This window comes from Lottia gigantea (genome assembly GCF_000327385.1).
Source record: "Lottia gigantea unplaced genomic scaffold LOTGIsca_297, whole genome shotgun sequence".
Classification (NCBI taxonomy): domain Eukaryota; kingdom Metazoa; phylum Mollusca; class Gastropoda; family Lottiidae; genus Lottia; species Lottia gigantea.
Genome location: NW_008708972.1, coordinates 11,409 through 29,856, shown reverse-complemented (window position 1 = coordinate 29,856; position 18,448 = coordinate 11,409). Strand labels below are relative to the sequence as shown.

The 18,448-nt window shown below is 32.9% G+C and overlaps 1 protein-coding gene across 1 annotated transcript; it reads left to right on the top strand.

Moving 5' to 3' along the window:
• Positions 1 to 14,811: 14,811 nt before the first annotated feature.
• LOTGIDRAFT_145212 (hypothetical protein) lies at positions 14,812 to 17,199 on the top strand (the record flags this gene model as incomplete). The annotated part of the gene is made up of 3 exons (XM_009056983.1): positions 14,812 to 15,518; positions 15,618 to 15,931; positions 16,346 to 17,199. 3 exons carry the CDS (start codon positions 14,812 to 14,814, stop codon positions 17,197 to 17,199), a joined length of 1,875 nt encoding a protein of 624 aa, XP_009055231.1.
• Between the last annotated feature and the right edge of the window lie 1,249 nt (positions 17,200 to 18,448).

Sequence of the window (18,448 nt, the reverse complement as noted above, 5' to 3'; positions counted from 1 at the left end):
TAGTAGCATTGCAAAAAATCAACTCTTCATTTTGAAGAAAATTTATTTAGACAGATACAATAAGAAACAGAAAAAGAAAATGAAAAGAATTTGACCAATTTGACACAAGTTTACCACTTATTTGTATTTTTATCTTAAAAACTATACGACATTGACATCTCACCATAAATTTTGTTAATTCATAACATATTTGTGGATAATTCTCTACATGACTAAATTCTTCCCCAAATCTTACAACACATTTCAATAAATAAAGAAAATATCAGAACCACATTTTGACACTTTTATGGTAAAACAAACAGAATTCTCTTACATTTTATACATGAACTGCATGTGAAAAATGCTGACTCTGATTAAACAAAAAACTCCACAGATGAGAAAAACTTGAAAATTCACGTTACCTGACTATTCCACAAAAGACAAAGATGGACATTGAACATTTCTTTGATTTGTTTAAAGGTTTAGTGTTTCCTGGACTTAAAATTTTAATATTTCACAGAAACAACATACTAACAGACATACACCATTTTTCAAAAACCAAGTAAGCCACAGGTATGTGAACATTTCATATTTACTGAGCCCACCTTAAATTTAACCATTCCACTATTAAAAACCACTTGGAAATTAACCATGCGAAATCAGCCATTGATGAAAGCAGGCATAAACTTGTCATCTACCAACTACAACTGTTTTACAGAAACCAATTGGACATGACCATACCATTTTACTGATTTACTGGAACCACATGGAAATAACAATAATTCAAAGTAAATTATGTTTTTCACCAGTCACTGAGTTTATGGTGCTCCTTTCAGAGGCACCTCAATCCCAAACATACTTTACACTGCCATATTCTAATTTTATACTAAACTGAAACTAGTATATACGACCAAGCTACAGTATGCTATTTCTTTAATCTTTTTGAACATGTAACATTTACTATTAAGATTTGTTGAGTAACTAGTAGATTATATAGATGGTTAAGTAAATGTCTATCTTTCATTAAAACTTCACCTCACTTTCAAATTTTTAATCCCACTCCAATTTGACAAAATTTTTAATACATCATTTTGAAACTAACACAAAACTCATTTAATTGCAACTTAATGCTTCCTGACTATTCAATGACAAGGACAAAAATAATATCAAAACCATCAAATAATCTTGAAGGTATATATCAAGTCAAAAATCAACACTGGCTAGATTCTTCAAATGATATAACTTTTTTCAATTTTTAAGCAATGTTGCGGTTTCCTATATTTCCAATTTTCCACTATTTACATATGATCACTATTAAACAATTACGCTGTTCGTTGTCATAACTTTGAATTGAACTTATAAACTGATTAATGCTGGAGAGCTGAACATTGTAACATCTTATCATCAACATTTACCTCTGAATGAAATCAAAAATCCATGACAAACTTTGATAATTATTTGAAATTTAAATACTATGCCTTTTCTATTCAAGTCAACCTCAATTACAAAAGGTAAAAAAAATGATATCCTGCTCTGTAAAGAAATACAAATCTATGAAATGTGTATGTATTTATACTGAGATTTATGATAATATCAAAGTTAATCATCTAGAACATGAAGAGAAAGAATTTATTTCTGTTTTTATATATTGAGTGACATAATTATCACTGCCCTTGACAGTACTTGACATCTGATTATAATAATTCTTTAGCTTACTATCACTATATCAATATTTTTGTACACAACCAGTAAATTTTTTTAAGTTATATCGACCTAAGAAATCTTCCCACGAACAGTATCTGTATAGTCTGAAACTTCCTTTTTTATGTATTCAATGTATTGTTCCTAATAGTGTTTGTGATAGTGGTCTGCCAGTAGGAGTAAAATTGATGGGTATTTCCAGCAATTTTGTTTAGGCTTACCCCATATTCAACATACATATACAAGTCTTTTTACACTACATTATCCAGAGATAAAAATAGCATGGATAAATTGAAACAGTTGTATCTTTTTAGTTGTATCTGATTTGCTACTAGTGAACAGATTGGTGGCAAATGCATAGGTTTACAATCGAAACATCCTCCATAACCAAAGAACCTAGATGCTATTGAGAACATGGGTTTGAGGAATTGAAATATATTAAAGCATGTCCAAAGATAGGAAATGGAAAAGAAAAATGGACCATTCCTTATTTAATCTTTGAAGACTGATAAACTTGCTGCTAGGTTATAATGAATGCTGTGAATGGGTTTATGAAATTCTGTTTGGTTATAAGGAATGCAGTGATAAGTTAAATGAAATTCTGTTTGGTTATAAGGAATGCAGTGATAAGTTATATGAAGTTCTGTTTGGTTATAAGAAATGCTGTGAATGGTTATATGAAATTCTGTTTGGTTATAAGGAATGCATTGATAAGTTATATGAAGTTCTGTTTGGTTATAAGAAATGCTGTGAATGGTTATATGAAATTCTGTTTGGTTATAAGGAATGCAGTGATAAGTTAAATGAAATTCTGTTTGGTTATAAGGAATGCATTGATAAGTTATATGAAGTTCTGTTTGGTTATAAAGAATGCTGTGAAAGGTTAAATGAAATTCTGTGAAACTATTTTAGTTAATTACTTAAAGTATATTCCAGAATCTGTCAATTGTTTAAACATCAACTGTTCACAGAACAAAACTTTCAGTTAAAAAAACAAAACCTCTTTAAGTTTACATTTCAATATAAAAAATCTATTACCTTGTGTTGAATCAGCATCTGGTAATCTTTAAAATATCCTCCAGCAAATCTGGAATTTAAAACAGTTTAACTTTACTCAAAACAGTAATGACTGTTGTAGTTGGTAGCACTTCCACAGCAACAAGGGGCATGTGAACTGTTTTAATTTTCATAACTCAGTTCGTAATCTATGTAAATATTTGCAAATGGCATAAATGTTAAGGTTTAACATGAAAATATAACTACTGTTAAAATGTTATATCTGAAAAATCAACAAAGAAAGAAAGAAACAAACAACTTAGGTTCACAGAGATCCCTTGTTTAGTTGGTCTTTGACCCAACCTCTTGGCACTGATCTTTTGCAGACCATCCGTAACCATTTATAGCTGGAATGATTGGAATAATGATATGTTCCATGTTACCATGCAAATGACCGCATGTAAACGTTTTCAACGCTATAACTGATTGTGCTACAAAATCCATCGAACAGCATGAGATGTGAATTAAAAGGCTAAGCCAATACTAAATGGATCACCCTTTACTGACATACATTAATAGGACAAAAGTGATGAATTAAAGTCATTGGACATGAAAAATATTTTAATTGGATCGGTTGTAGTAAGTGTTAGAATGCACTTTCAAAGAAGACATCTGCTAAAAATTACACTTAAAAACACAGATTCAATTGTTTCTTCTGCAAATACTTCAATAGACAATATCAACATTTCTACTTGAAAAAACAGAAATCTATTTAAGATATAAGTATTGCCCATGCTGAGAGGCTTAAACTACTATGTAAATATTTAATAGAAAAAAATGAGTTTCTATCATAACATGTGGTGGTTATTTCACAAAAATCTAGAAACCACTGAATTTCAAAGTACATAACCTGGATGCATATACTGGATATATGTTTACCATAAATATATTTTATGATAATGACATTTAAAGGGATTGAAAAGAGGTTTCCAAATCTTTTTTGTGTATTGGGGACACTCATAGCATCAATTTGCACCAATCCAATTTTCAGACATCTGAGGTTCTAGCAAATCCACTAAAACATTAAGTGTTCAATAACATCATTATTGACCTTTTGAGATACTGATATCATAAAATGATAAGTTTACTGTAATATCAACAATCATGGACATCTGATTGAAATATAGAGTGCAAATTGATGCTATTATCTGATATACATGTACATAGAAAGTTTAGAAAGCTCTATTAGAAAGCTCTAAACAATCTCTTTAAATTAGAATTTCTAAATCATTGAAAAAGCCTTCTAGCTTTATTATCACCATAATTTATCACCATATTTTAAAGGAATCAACGTCAGAAATACAATAAATGAACAACCCCAGTAGTTTGAAAGCTAAAGGAAATTAAGCAAATTGTATGCTCAAAATTGTTCAATTTTCCAACCATTTGTTTTTAAGTTTGTTTAAGAATATGACTATAGCTTTTTCCCCTCAAATATCTTAAAATGAAATGAAATGAATAAAGTTTTACGTCCTACTCTTCTGCACCTTGTGGGCTAATGAAGACGGGAACTCAAATATCTTAAAGAAATCTAAATAATATCAATGTTAAAATAACATTCTCTATATAAGAACAGGAAGTGAGTATTTATTTTATTACCAGATCTAAAAAATCTAAACATCATCTTGTGACCTTTTTAGTGTCTACACCAGAAAAAGAAACAGAATGCTCTTCTTGGTTTGTACGTAGCACTGCCAAAGATTCCTGTTGTATTCAGTCTTGTTTGTACCCTGTGCACATTTCATATTATACATGATAATCAACCATTTTTTTAGAAACTTGGCAGAAATATTGGAATGAAATATATTATAATGTACTCTCTATGCTTGTCATTAGGCCTATCAGTCGTGCAACTCATCATCTATAAGGAATCTTTTGTCCTGTAACATACAACTCTATTTCATAGAGATCTTTTGAATTTAGTGCTCATTGTTTATGGGTCTATTTTATGGACATATTCAGCTAGTAATCCAGACAAGAGCTAATAAAAAATCTTTCATTTGACTTTGAAGTTTCCATAAAGTATCAACTAATATAATCTGAAGAATCTGCAGAGTTAATAAGAACCCTGGTATATTTTTAAACACATCTCTAGTTGTGGGGTAGGATTATAGAAATAAAATATCACATGCAAATTCTTTTTCTTCACATGATGGTGGCGCCAATTTTATTCTGACACATTATATGCCGGGGCCTTTTCTTCACAAATGGAAGTTTAAGCCAGGGTAATTAAATGAAATGAGCTAAAGTTGAAACTTTAATTAACTGCACATCAGATTTCAAATCCTATGAATTTTTTTTAAGGTTGGTTAAAGCCAGGAAACATCAACAAGAAGGAAACAGCTGCACCATAAACTAATGTATAGAAGTCAAATTTAAAACGGTAATTGCAAGGTGTCAGAGTCATTTGATAATTTGCACGATATATTTTTCTAAGATAATTTGTTGAAAATAGTAACCTTATCTTATCAACATAGAAATGTTCTCAAATTGATTTGCCATCTTCAATATCAGAGGGATAATCCAACAGTCTACAATTCCTTCAACATGTTGTTAAACTTGTAAGGTATACTGTCCTAAGAATGAGACAAATTTGCCTTATAATTAGAAAAGACATGTGTAACAGAGACCAATGACTGGATTTCAATTTCTAAATACCCAGTAAATCCTTTCTTTTTATTTGTTAAAGACAAGGCTTCAAACAGTTTTTGACTCCTAGCATCTGAGCTGTATTCTGTCTATCTCATGGTACCCTTACCTCTTCACTTACCCTAGAAGCAAAATGACGACCTAAGTATAGTTCAATGAATAGTAGTTCATATATGTGATATTTTTAATCTTCGTGGATTCTTGAGTACCTTTTATGAGTTTGGTTGGTACCCTTTATGTGACTTCTCAGGTACCCTTTGTGAGTTTGGCTGGTGCCCTTTATGTGACTTCTCAGGTACCCTTTGTGAGTTTGGCTGGTGCCCTTAAGGTGACCTCTCAGGTACTCTTTGTGAGTTTGGCTGGTGCCCTTAAAGTGACCTCTCAGGTACCCTTTGTGAGTTTGGCTGGTGCACTTAAAGTGAACTCTCAGGTACCCTTTGTGAGTTTCGCTGGTGCCCTTAAGGTGACCTCTCAGGTACTCTTTGTGAGTTTGGCTCGTGCCCTTAAGGTGACCTCTCAGGTACTCTTTGTGAGTTTGGCTGGTGCCCTTTATGTGCCTTCTCAGGTACCCTTTGTGAGTTTGGCTGGTGCCCTTAAAGTGACCTCTCAGGTACCCTTTGTGAGTTTGGCTGGTGCCCTTAAGGTGACCTCTCAGGTACTCTTTGTGAGTTTGGCTGGTGCCCTTAAGGTGACCTCTCAGGTACCCTTTGTGAGTTTGGCTGGTGCCCTTAAAGTGATCTCTCAGGTACCCTTTGTGAGTTTGGCTCGTGCCCTTAAAGTGACCTCTCAGGTACCCTTTGTGAGTTTGGCTGGTGCCCTTAAGGTGACCTATCAGGTACTCTTTGTGAGTTTGGCTGGTGCCCTTAAGGTGACCTCTCAGGTATCCTTTGTGAGTTTAGTTGGTACCCTTTATGTGCCTTCTCAGGTACCCTTTGTGAGTTTCACAGATACTGAAAGCCAGTGCTACTTCCCCAAGTTGAGATTCAACTTCAATATTATTACTTTGTATCTTGTACCCATCACCCATTTTATAAAATAATTTCATCAATTACATCAGTTTACTTTCTGAACAGTGTTATTTGTTATAAGTTAGTTTAAAAATTCAGATGATAACTTGAAGATTATTGGACAATATAACTTTAATTCAAAATCAAATCTTTGAAGGTAAATTTTATCAAAATATACTGAAAACACACCTTCTTATCATTTCTAGGTTCAAAATATTTATCTTTTTTCAATAAAAACAAGAATTCTTCCTGCCAAATGCAACCTGATGTTTAAATCAAGAGATAAAATAAATTGTATTATATGTAAGTCTGTTGTAATCAAGATTGTAAGTGTCTTTTGACAGGAATGAGATAATTTCCATACAGAAATAATGAATACTAATAGAATTGAAATTAAATGGAGTTTTAGACCTTCTTTTCTTCAATCTTGTGTCTTCATGAGGATTGTCAATGCTATACAGTGTGCAATGATGGAAATTTTACAGGACAGTGACATAACCCTCCTATTTCGAGCCGACAGATCTTTAATATGCATTCCCATCTGAGAGAATTATTCATATTTCTGTCCCTCAGACACCAATCCTGATAGGGGAAACCGGATTGAAATATCTGAAGGTATTATATCATGTCATGCCAGGATTGAACCGTCTAACTCACTGAGCCACTTCAGTTACCTACATCATGTACACCAAGACATAGGTATCTAAGGTGCAGATTGGGACCAAATGTTGTACTTCAAATTTTTGCATTTTCCTTGATGTATCTTTATATATTGACTTTAATGTAAATGTTGAAACAAAATAAACTTATCTCATGCATTCATTTGTATAAAAAGTTTTAACATTCAAACACTGTAGACATAAATAAAGTTTTAAGAATTTATACAACACCAAGCAAGCTCTATGTTAACAGATTTTGTTAGATGAATCACCTAAATGATTATGCACAAATAATCTGCATCTGATGAATTATGACAGAAATGTCTAACAATAGCATAACATCTGGATATATTTATGATGAAATCCAAAAAACCAACAGAGCAATACATCTTCAGCCAGCTGTCTTAACAATTCTTTACATCTAAATCAAATAAAGTGTCTTTACCACACTAGTATTTATGGTATAGGAAGAGCAGCCACAGGTATCTGTGAACAGCAGTTTTAAAAACCACAACTGTTGTAAGATAAAACAGACTTTATGCAAAATCCTGTCAGAGTAGAGGCCTTTCATCAGAGTAGAGTACCCTTTTGTATAGTACAGGTATTTTTTAAAATTTTCAGAGTAGAGGTCTTCGTCTAAAGAAGAGGTATTTTACAGAGTAGTGATCTTCTAAAGAAGAGGTATTTTACAGAGTAGTGGTCTTCTTCTAAAGAAGAGGTATTTTACAGAGTAGTGGTCTTCTTCTAAAGAAGAGGTATTTTACAGAGTAGTGGTCTTCTTCTAAAGAAGAGGTATTTTACAGAGTAGTGGTCTTCGTCTAAAGAAGAGGTATTTTACAGAGTAGTGGTCTTCTTCTAAAGAAGAGGTATTTTACAGAGTAGTGGTCTTCTTCTAAAGAAGAGGTATTTTACAGAGTAGTGGTCTTTGTCTAAAGAAGAGGTATTTTACAGAGTAGTGGTCTTCTTCTAAAGAAGAGGTATTTTACAGAGTAGTGGTCTTCTTCTAAAGTAGAGGTATTTTACAGAGTAGTGGTCTTCGTCTAAAGAAGAGGTATTTTACAGAGTAGTGATCTTCTAAAGAAGAGGTATTTTACAGAGTAGTGGTCTTCTTCTAAAGAAGAGGTATTTTACAGAGTAGTGGTCTTTGTCAGAGTAGAGATTTTCTGTAAGAGTAGAGGTCCTTTGTCAAGGTAGATATTTTCTCATGACTGGGTAGAGAGAATGTAGGTAATTAGGTCACAATTCAAATTTTTTTGGCTACATGGATGTAGTGATGCTATTTAAAAGGCGAAAGCCTCGATGAGATTTGCTGTTGGTGGGCGTATAGCCTTGTGGACGTCCGCTCGTATATATTAGCACCATTGCTCGTAAATTTCCACGCCTGTCCCAATGACCTGAACGTTTTTCAATTTTCGGGTAGGATGAGATGGGCGCCCTTCAGATACGTGATATACGTGCGAAGCATCTCCCCTACCCCCACCTGAAAATCGAAAAGAATCTGCTTTGAAACGCTCACGTTATTGGTACAGGCACGGAGTGGTGGAGATTATATATAAAATACATATTAAATCAACTTCATTGCTGAAGTCAATACTGGATGATTCCACAGGCTGCATTCAGTGAGTGAGAATTCTGTAATTTGGAATGGCGAGAGTAGGCAAAATTAAAACGGTGGTATGGCTTGCAAGCTTAAAAGGCAGACCGGTGGCGGGTTGTATCAGCAATAGCTATATAGCTGCAGATTGACAGGTATACCAAATACTGTTCGACCGTTCAGGGCCCCACAAGGTCCACCCATCTCTGGCAGAGGGCAATCAGAACACTATATTATGTATTATGAAATAAATATCACTAAACCAGTTACCAGTAATTTCATTTTACTAGTTTTGCCTTGACCAGATCACTGTGTGACCATATTACTGTGACCAAATTACCGTGTGACCTTATTACTGTGACCAAATTACCGTGTGACCGTATTACTGTGACCAAATTACCATGTGACCCTTTTACTGTGACCAAATTACCGTGTGACCTTTTTACTGTGACCAAATTACCGTGTGACCTTATTACTGTGACCAAATTACCATGTGACCTTAATACTGTGACCAAATTACCGTGTGACCTTTTTACTGTGACCAAAGTTCCGGTGACCGAATTTCCTGTGACCTAATTACCGCGCCCCGGTAGAGATTGTTTGTCAAAACAGGGGTCTTTTAGATTGTTTGTCAAAACAGGGGTCTTTTGTCAGCATAGAAATTGTCTGTAAAATAATAGTGGTCTTTTGTCCTAGGATTGCACCCTGATTGTCTGTCAACATAGAGGTCTTTTCAGAGTAGAGGTTTCTGTCAAAATACCAGTTTTAAGCCAAGGAAGAGGTCTGTTTAAAAAGAGTTATTTTGTCAGAGTTGACCTCAATTAACATTTTAATAAATAATGAGAATCTAAAACATATTATTTAGAGGTATGAAAAGGTGTGTGAAATGTTTTGTAAATTCAGAGATAGCAATTATGATAAGCCCTCTATCTACTAATGACATAGTGTCAATAATCTTTGATGATTTAACCACATCCTCACTGTCAGATTATGTTATCTTATGTTTGGATCATTTCATCTAAAAACTGTTGAGATTACCAAACGTTAAAAAACTTCCAGATACTTAAACATCCTGACAAGTCATTAAGACAACAGCTGTCAGACATGGCACAGACGTAACCAGCACATATCTTAGACTCAATCATTTAATCATCACTCTGAAAGCCTATTAAATGGAATTGTCTCAGATTCCCATTCTACAGCAATTGATAGAATTTCTGAGCTTTATTTCACAATATGTATACTGAGCTGAGTTTTTGAATGTGGCTTACAGCCAAAACTTTATTGAAGTTTAGCTCCACCAAAATAAATACCATGGCCAGTATTGCTAGTGATGCCATGATATTTTTTTGCAATTTCTTTAGTATATAACACATCAATAGACCAATGACTCTGCCGGTGGCAAGCCTGTCTCCAAGGTCATTTTTCAACAAATGAGCTTCACGATCATGAGCCTTAGTCAATAGGTATTAATTAAGAGCTCTCGACAGGCATTCTCACTAATTACAATCAGTTAAAAATCAGCTATGCAGCAATATTTTTACCATTTATATTAGCAGATATTCTCAGAGAATACTAAGACAAAAACATTGTAGCCAGAACTCAAATACTGATATATAGAAAACAGATTATATTCAAAAAGACATGACTTGGCAACATGTACTATTCAAATAATATTTCAATACATGTTGTTTACTCGTGTAAACGCCTTTCATTATTCTTCATACAATATAGACTGCTACAATTCTTTACTGTTTACTTAGATTTAAATTATCTTAAAATAACTCTTCATTTTACTAAGTTTCCATCCAAAGGATTTATAAATAGTATTCAACACATCAACAATGTTTTATGATAAAATTTCACTATGCAGATTGTGATTTATCTAAAAAGAAAAGGGAGGGTAAACTTAAGGCATTTTCAGACAAAAAAGGCATTTACAGACAAAAAAGGCATTTACATACAAAATAAATAAATCAAACCTGTAATATTAGCTATGTTGGCCTTCAATGTATCTTGCAAGAAACTATAATATATTCATATTCTTACTCAGAAGGGCCTAGTGAGGAACTTCATATAGATGCTATGATCACTATTCCTTAAAATAAATCAAAATCAAATTGATTCAACCATTATCTCAGACAATTAAAATTTGCAGTCACTGTGAACTGATTGTTAATTTTTTTTTTCCCAAGGTCATTTTAAAGGTTATTCTACAGACCAATATTAAATTGTATTAATATGTCAGGTAGCATAGACCAGAGTTTAGTTATGTCTCCATTTCCATGTAAACCCTTTACCTGTCCAAAACAGAATATTAGGCTTAGGGTCTATAGGTCTATGACATTTTTTTGGGAGTAGGCGAAGATATCAAAGCTTTCATACACTAGATTACCTTAGGCCGATCCACATCTATATGGCCTCTGCTGTAAAAGATATCATCTGAAGCCTTATCTTAAATAAATTTTACGGATGATCGTTGGTCATATATTTCGAATCATTCGAATGTCAAATATTCATGGACGAAGGAGAAGTTAACTTCAATGTAGAGACTAAAAATAGAATGTCACATGATCAAATTGTATGAAAAATGGCTGCCAAACAAATTAACTAAAATTATCACCGATTGTATTTTAAGCTTAGGTGGACATAGATCTACTATAATTTGTTAGTTTGACTTTGTTTGTATTATTGTATACTAAAAGTTGGAACAATATTGAACTTGGAATACAAGCTACTGAAAGTATGAAATATGATATGATAAGCATGATATTTAATTTTGACCAAATTCGGTGTTGAATCCTTATTTCATATTCACGAATATAGGTTACACCACTGTACTAACCTACATGGGTAGCCTACCTTGTCAAGCACAATAATTTAGGCAGACGGAAACTGGACTAGGTTTTAATATATTTCTTGCCAAGGTATCTTTACACAATGATGTAAACCTAAAGTGAAATTGCTTTGTTATTTGGGCATTAATCCCCTGTCATTCGAATAGCCTACTTTGGAATACCTGACTTTAGAGTTGAGATGTCAATTTTTTTAAGTTGTGACTAATACTTACCCAATTGCACACCTCTGTGACTTGTATGCCTACGGCATACAGTTGTATCAAAACTGAAATTTTGCTTTTTGACTATCATTGCTCTACTAATGTTATATATTGGGGCTTAAACAAATGTATCTAAATGTGTAACCAATTGTGACAATATGCTTTGTAGGCATAGAAGTTAATATGTCTGAATCAGACACTGAACCAGTGAAAGCAGAAGATGAAGCTGATGTGGGAAAAACAACACCGTTTTCTCAGATTGGTTGTTTCTGTTGTTTACAAACAACTTATGATGGCAGAAGATTAAAACGTATCAATGGAAAGAGTTGTATGGAACAGAAATTACGACCCAAGTTAGAACAAGTTTATCAGATAGGTGGTAATGAGTTTGATATAAGGGTTGAGAATCTATTGAAGATGAATGCAGGAATATGTCGTAAATGTGGTCGTAGATTGGAAACTGCATGTGAGTTCATTGACATGATGATACCTTCAACTGAAGCTTTCTTAAAGCAGAATATTCAACTTCCAGAGCCAATAACTAAACCTATAGTCAATGATGCCAAACTAAAGGTTTCATTACTTGGATCTAAAATAAATCAAAAAGAATCGGCTTCAAGGTTCTCAACTGTTTTGATCAAGATGGCTTCAGAATTATTTGATAAAAAACTTTACAGGTTAGTTGTAGGCCTACACTTTGTATTTTATTTAATATTTATTTTATCTCCTCAAAAAATTTCAAATTTTTTTTGCCATTTTAGATGACTTTTCAGAATAATTTCTTTGATATTTTCATTGATTAGTATTTCAAACTGTTTTTCAACCCAATCAAATGTTTGATACATGTAGAAAGTATGATTAGATTGTTTCCCTCTTTTTTTTTTGCTTAGCATATTAATGTTATACTGGTCGTAGTTTTACATGTTCCAGTCAATATGTATACTTGTTTTCATATGAACAGTAAATTTATTTCAGTGATTTAACAGTTTTATTAGAGAATGGAAAGAATCTGTATGCACATAAATTTATCCTGGCCAGTAGATGTAAATATTGGGGAATATCTGATTTTGATAATACTGATCTACTCGATCTTTCTGGTAATTATCTTAATCTAGTATAACACAACTCTAAAAATCTGAGTAATGTTCATGTCCATGGTTGATAAGATCCCCTTTCATTAACTCCCTGAAACAATCGCTTTGCATTTCTGAATTATTTGTTTAACTTGTAAATCTCTCCAGAAGACGGTAATTTTCTATCAAATTGATGTATTCCAATGCTGTAATTCACAGTCCTTACTTGTGACCTAGGCCAGTGCTTCTATAAGAGAGTTTCTCTTATTAAACCTTATACAACCATATTACAATAAAATTCAAATGATGCTGCTATATATTAGCTCTTAAATTTGCAACAGTTATCCATTAAAACCAACCGGCTCTTAGCCAAGGAACTTTATCTGACTGATGAACCTTTCACAGTTAAGCTCACTCCCTGAAAGGAACAAGCCTGATTTTAGACTTACATAATAGGTACCAGCAACTTTTTTAATTTGATCACACCCATATAACAAGATATATGACTGATATTTAAGTCATACTTATTTGCAAGACTCAGCTTGAATAATAATCATAAAACTGACAAATAACTGGTTATTTTCATTACAGAGAAGAATTTTGACCAAGTGTATGCCCTGTTTCGTTGGGTTTATCTAGATGAATTGTCTCCCTTCTTTAGTTCAGAATTTTTAAAAGATCTATACTTATTATCCAAAGAATTCAAAATCACTCCACTAATGAAAAGGTAATTTGAAATTTATATAGTATTGAGCAATCAAGATCTTAGAAATTATTTTAGTTCACAGACTTATAAGTGTGTTATATCAAGTCTTTCTATGCCATGATCGTGTTCAATACCAGGTATGATAATTACTTAGTTGTAATCAATTCTTAGATGACAGATTCACTTTAAAAATAGAAAATATTTGATTACTTGTATAAATGATAAGAATTTCAATTTTATTTTAGATGTCAAAGAGCTTTAATGTCCTTTATCAATATCAATAATTGTTTAAAATATTATGTATTGGCTGAAGAGTTGTCAGCTGATATATTAAAAGAGTTTTGTCTGGAGTTTATGAGAAGAAATAAACTACAAATATCTGTAAGTTATAAGCTTTTCTCACCTAATATCTTCCACTTCCAAAACAAATAATGAAGTGGCTTTAAGCGCAGACACAAGTACTACATGTCAAACTGCCGTAGGGATTTAGGATGATATAGTTCACAAAACTTTTAGTAACAACATACAATTTTCAATATTTCTATTGCTCTGTTATTGATTCATTTATTCAGTGAGCACCATTTAAACAGTGATAAAGTCTTGTTGGTATTTTAAGGTTCAGTTTTTATAAAATTAATGTTGCTCTCTTTCAGATAAATTTGGCTTAATTGAAAATCTTTTCATTTCTTCTTATAGATAATTGACAAGAAAACCATGAAGAAAGAGTCAAATGTCATTATTGCCAAAGATACTTTGAAGTATAGACCAATTGTCCCTAAACCTGTCATGCAAGTTGGGTATCAGCTACCAATTCAGATAGAAGAGAAGAAAGTTAGTTTAACACGAATCAAACCTTCTCCAAACAATAAAGGCAAACTGCCTATACCCAAACTTCCCCTGTTGGAAGAGTTAAAGGACGGAGAAAAAGAAGGTTCTCCAAAACCAAAAGATGCTAATTCAGATATTCATGAACAAGTACTTGGTGAAGTTCAGGACCTAGGTCAACTCATGAAAAACATTGCTGCTTTTGACAATGAAGATGAAGCCACCACATATGACAAAAATGGTGACCATTCATACGGTGTAGCAAAGTTGGATGAAGATTATTTTAATGATGAAGAGTTTGATTCTGGTGATGATGATACTGAAAATGATCCTGATTATGATGTAGGTAGGAGGAAGAGTCCCCGAAAGAAGAAGATTGACCCTAATCAAGACCATGATTACTACAATATACCATTCAGTTCACGCAATGAACAGTATGATGGCAGTAAATTTAATTATGATGCTTGCAAGAAAGATATTGAAGATTATAAAGAGTCCCTGAAGATGTTGGTTGATTTTGTTTCTATTGCAATACCCGATGAGGCTGGTGCTAAACCTTATTCTTGTCTGGTCTGTGAGCAGAAATTCTACTTCAAATGTGAGCTTGAGAAACACATGAAGGTTCACTTTGGTAAAGATCCTTTTAAATGTCTTGTGTGTGAAAAGAAAGTTAGCACTATTCATCGTTTGGAATATCATTGTCGTGTTCACACTGGAATTAAACCTTACCAATGTGATCAGTGTGAACGGACATTCAATTATCAATTTCAGTTGAAAAACCATAAACTGGTACATACTGGCCGTCAACAGATGCAGTGTGAAATCTGTGGTAAATACTATACTTGTTTAAAGAGTTTGAAGAGACATCAGTTTTATCATCTGAATGATGAGGACAAACCATATCAATGTGAAACATGTGGTAAAGGCTTTACATGTGCTAATTACTTCAAAATTCATCAGAGAACTCATACTGGAGAAAAACCCTATCAATGTGATACTTGTGGTAAAGCTTTTGCTCATAGCAGTACCTATCATCATCATGTAAAAATACATCAGAAACAGAAAAACTTTGTTTGTGGTGTGTGTGGCCTGGCATTTACCTCTCAATACTATCTTCAGACTCATATGGTAGAACATTCTGGAGAGGAACCTTTACATTGTGATGTTTGTCAACATGCATTTTTCTCTAAGAAAGGTCTCTCATCTCATATGTCTCGTAAACATCCAGAAGAGGTAATGAAGGGAGATCTGATGGAATCCTATGATGGAGAAAAGGAACTGCTGAAATATCTGGAAACTAATGTAGAAAGATTGATAAACCCAGCTGATTTAAAGACCTTCAAGTGTCTGGTTTGTGAAAAGACTTACAAAGACTATTATGATATAAAGATTCATATGATGGCTCATTCTGGTATCAAACCTTACAAATGTGACATGTGTTCAGAATCGTTCTGTAAGAGATCAGTTCTGGCCCTCCATAAAATGAAACATACTGGAGAGAAACCTCATTCCTGTGATGTTTGTGGAGAATCTTATATAACCAAAAATTTGCTGAAGTTACACATGAGTAAACATACTGGAGTTAAACCATATAAATGTAAAGTTTGTCTGGAAGCTTTCTCAAGTTACAGACAATTAGGAAATCATATCAGACGTCATGCAGGTAAGTAGAGAATACCATAAGGTTATATGAAAAATACTATTTATTATATTATTATCCATGTGACTTCTTTATAAGGGTTGATGCGTGAGAGAGGGTAAGTATGGAATGTCATACTATATAACAATTGCTACATAGACATCCAGACTTTTCATTATGAAGTGTTACACTATTGTCAGTGGCAATAAAATTTTCACCAGTGGTTCTCAGTCAATATTGTCTGTTCCCTATTTAGACATAGGGAACTACAAAATGAGATATTAACCTAGTAAAGCCAAGATTATAACCTTTATATATGTATTTTCTATATTATTTCAGTAAACCAAGATTATTTAAAAGATGAATATTTAGCTCTAAATGATGGGAAGGTGACAAGAGAAAGTCTAAAGAATTATGTGGAATCTAAAATAAAGGAACATAATCATGTGTGTGATATATGTGGTAAATCATACCATGAGAGGTTCAGCTTGAAAATTCACATGAGAACACATACCAAGGAGAAACCATATAAATGTGACACCTGTGGTAGAGGTTTTACATCATCAACCAACAGAAGACGACACAAAATGACCCATTCTGGTGAAAAACTGTTTAAATGTCCATTCTGTGAACTCTCTTTTTATGTCAGGGCTGATCTGAACAAACATAAGAAGACTCATAGTTCTGAGAGACCATTTCAATGTGATGAATGTGGTAAAGCCTTTAAGACCAAATCCACTCTCAGAGATCACATTAAATTTCATGTTGGTGCCAAACCATTTGAATGTGATCTATGTGATAAGGCATTTGTCTTGAAGACTTGCTTAACCACCCATAGACGCACTCACACTGGAGAAAAGCCTTTTGGATGTACCCTATGCTTCAGGAAGTTTTCTGATAATCGCTCTAGAAAGAAACATGAAGCTACCCATGGAGCCAACCCTAATAATGCCACCACCATTATGACTGAATCTGTTTATCAATTACCTCCTCAACCTCAACAGAATGTTTCACCTCATCTGATGCCAATTCAACATCATAGATCTTTACCCATGCATCATCCACCTCACTCTATATCACATCAAATGATCCCTTCCTTACCACCATCTATACCACATCCTATTCCTCAACGCATGCAACCTATTCAACACCCTAGAATGCCTGCACATCAACCTAACTCTATATCAATTGATGGAGTAGAAATTAATCAGGCTGTATCATTTATAGAACTGGGAACTTACCATCAATTATAATATGGAATTTGGAATCTTCTTCAACTGATATCAATATATTTCTCTTACTACATGTATGATGCTTTTCATGCTTAATATAGAAGTGTATATTTGATCCAAGTGCTATCACAACAAATAATGCCTAGAAAATATCAGACTGTTCCTTGCTGATGTTTGTGTCATAAACATGTAATTATTTTGCCTATTTGTTCTCAACTTTTTTTCAGTGTTCTTTTAGAAGAGATTATGGAAATTTCAATTGCTTAAATTTGTATTGTAAGATCTCTCTTAATTGTGAAAAATTATTATGTTTGTTTTTCCTTGTTATTTTCAATGAAGCTTGAACAAAAAGTTATACATCCCTATAATTTTACTCTTTTGAAAATATTATTTATTCATAAATTTGAAATTTTTTTATGTCCATAGTGATGTTTTACATACATGATAAACTTTGTTTAAATACAGTGTATTCTTCTTACCACTTATTTTACCTGGATATAATTGGGTGGTGGTTCTAAATTTTATATTGAATTGTATGAAAACCAGACATCAAATTTTTACCTAGAGAAGTGCTATGAATAGTTAAAAATGAGCTCTTTGCCATGTAGTATATCAAATATTATATACATATATAATATAATGTTACTAAATTTTTAAAAGTGGTTTCTACATATCATTTTTAGCATTAAAGGGACAGATGTTCCATTTTAGGGGGTTGATTTGAGACTTGAATATATGTAAGAAATATTAGAAATGTACGAAAATCGCATAATTCCATCAAAAAAATATCTTGAACTAGGAATTTCACTTTCTAAATATCTAAAGAAAAGACAAGTCGTCATTTTAACTTTCAAACGCAGATAATTCTGGACACACATGGATTTGAAGGCTAAAATTTTTACTGTGAGCTGTGCTGTGTACACTATTACTGATTAGCTTTGCTAAAAATAATGTTTCTGAGACTAAGGTATGATTGGTGAAACTGATGGCGAAACTGTCCCTTTAACAGCCAATATAAAAAGGTTATATGGTTCGAATATTTTGACTACTCTAAGAGAGATTGAGGATCCATTTTTGGAATTTTTGTTCATGTGCAATATATTTTGTAGCTAAATAGTGTATATAATATATATATAAATTACATGTATGTAAATATAAAAGGTAGTCTATAAGCTATTTGTTAAGTATTTATGTACTATTTTGAGTTCCGTTATATGAATTAATTTACTCTTATGCATTAGTAGAGGATTCAGAACAAAACATTTAACAG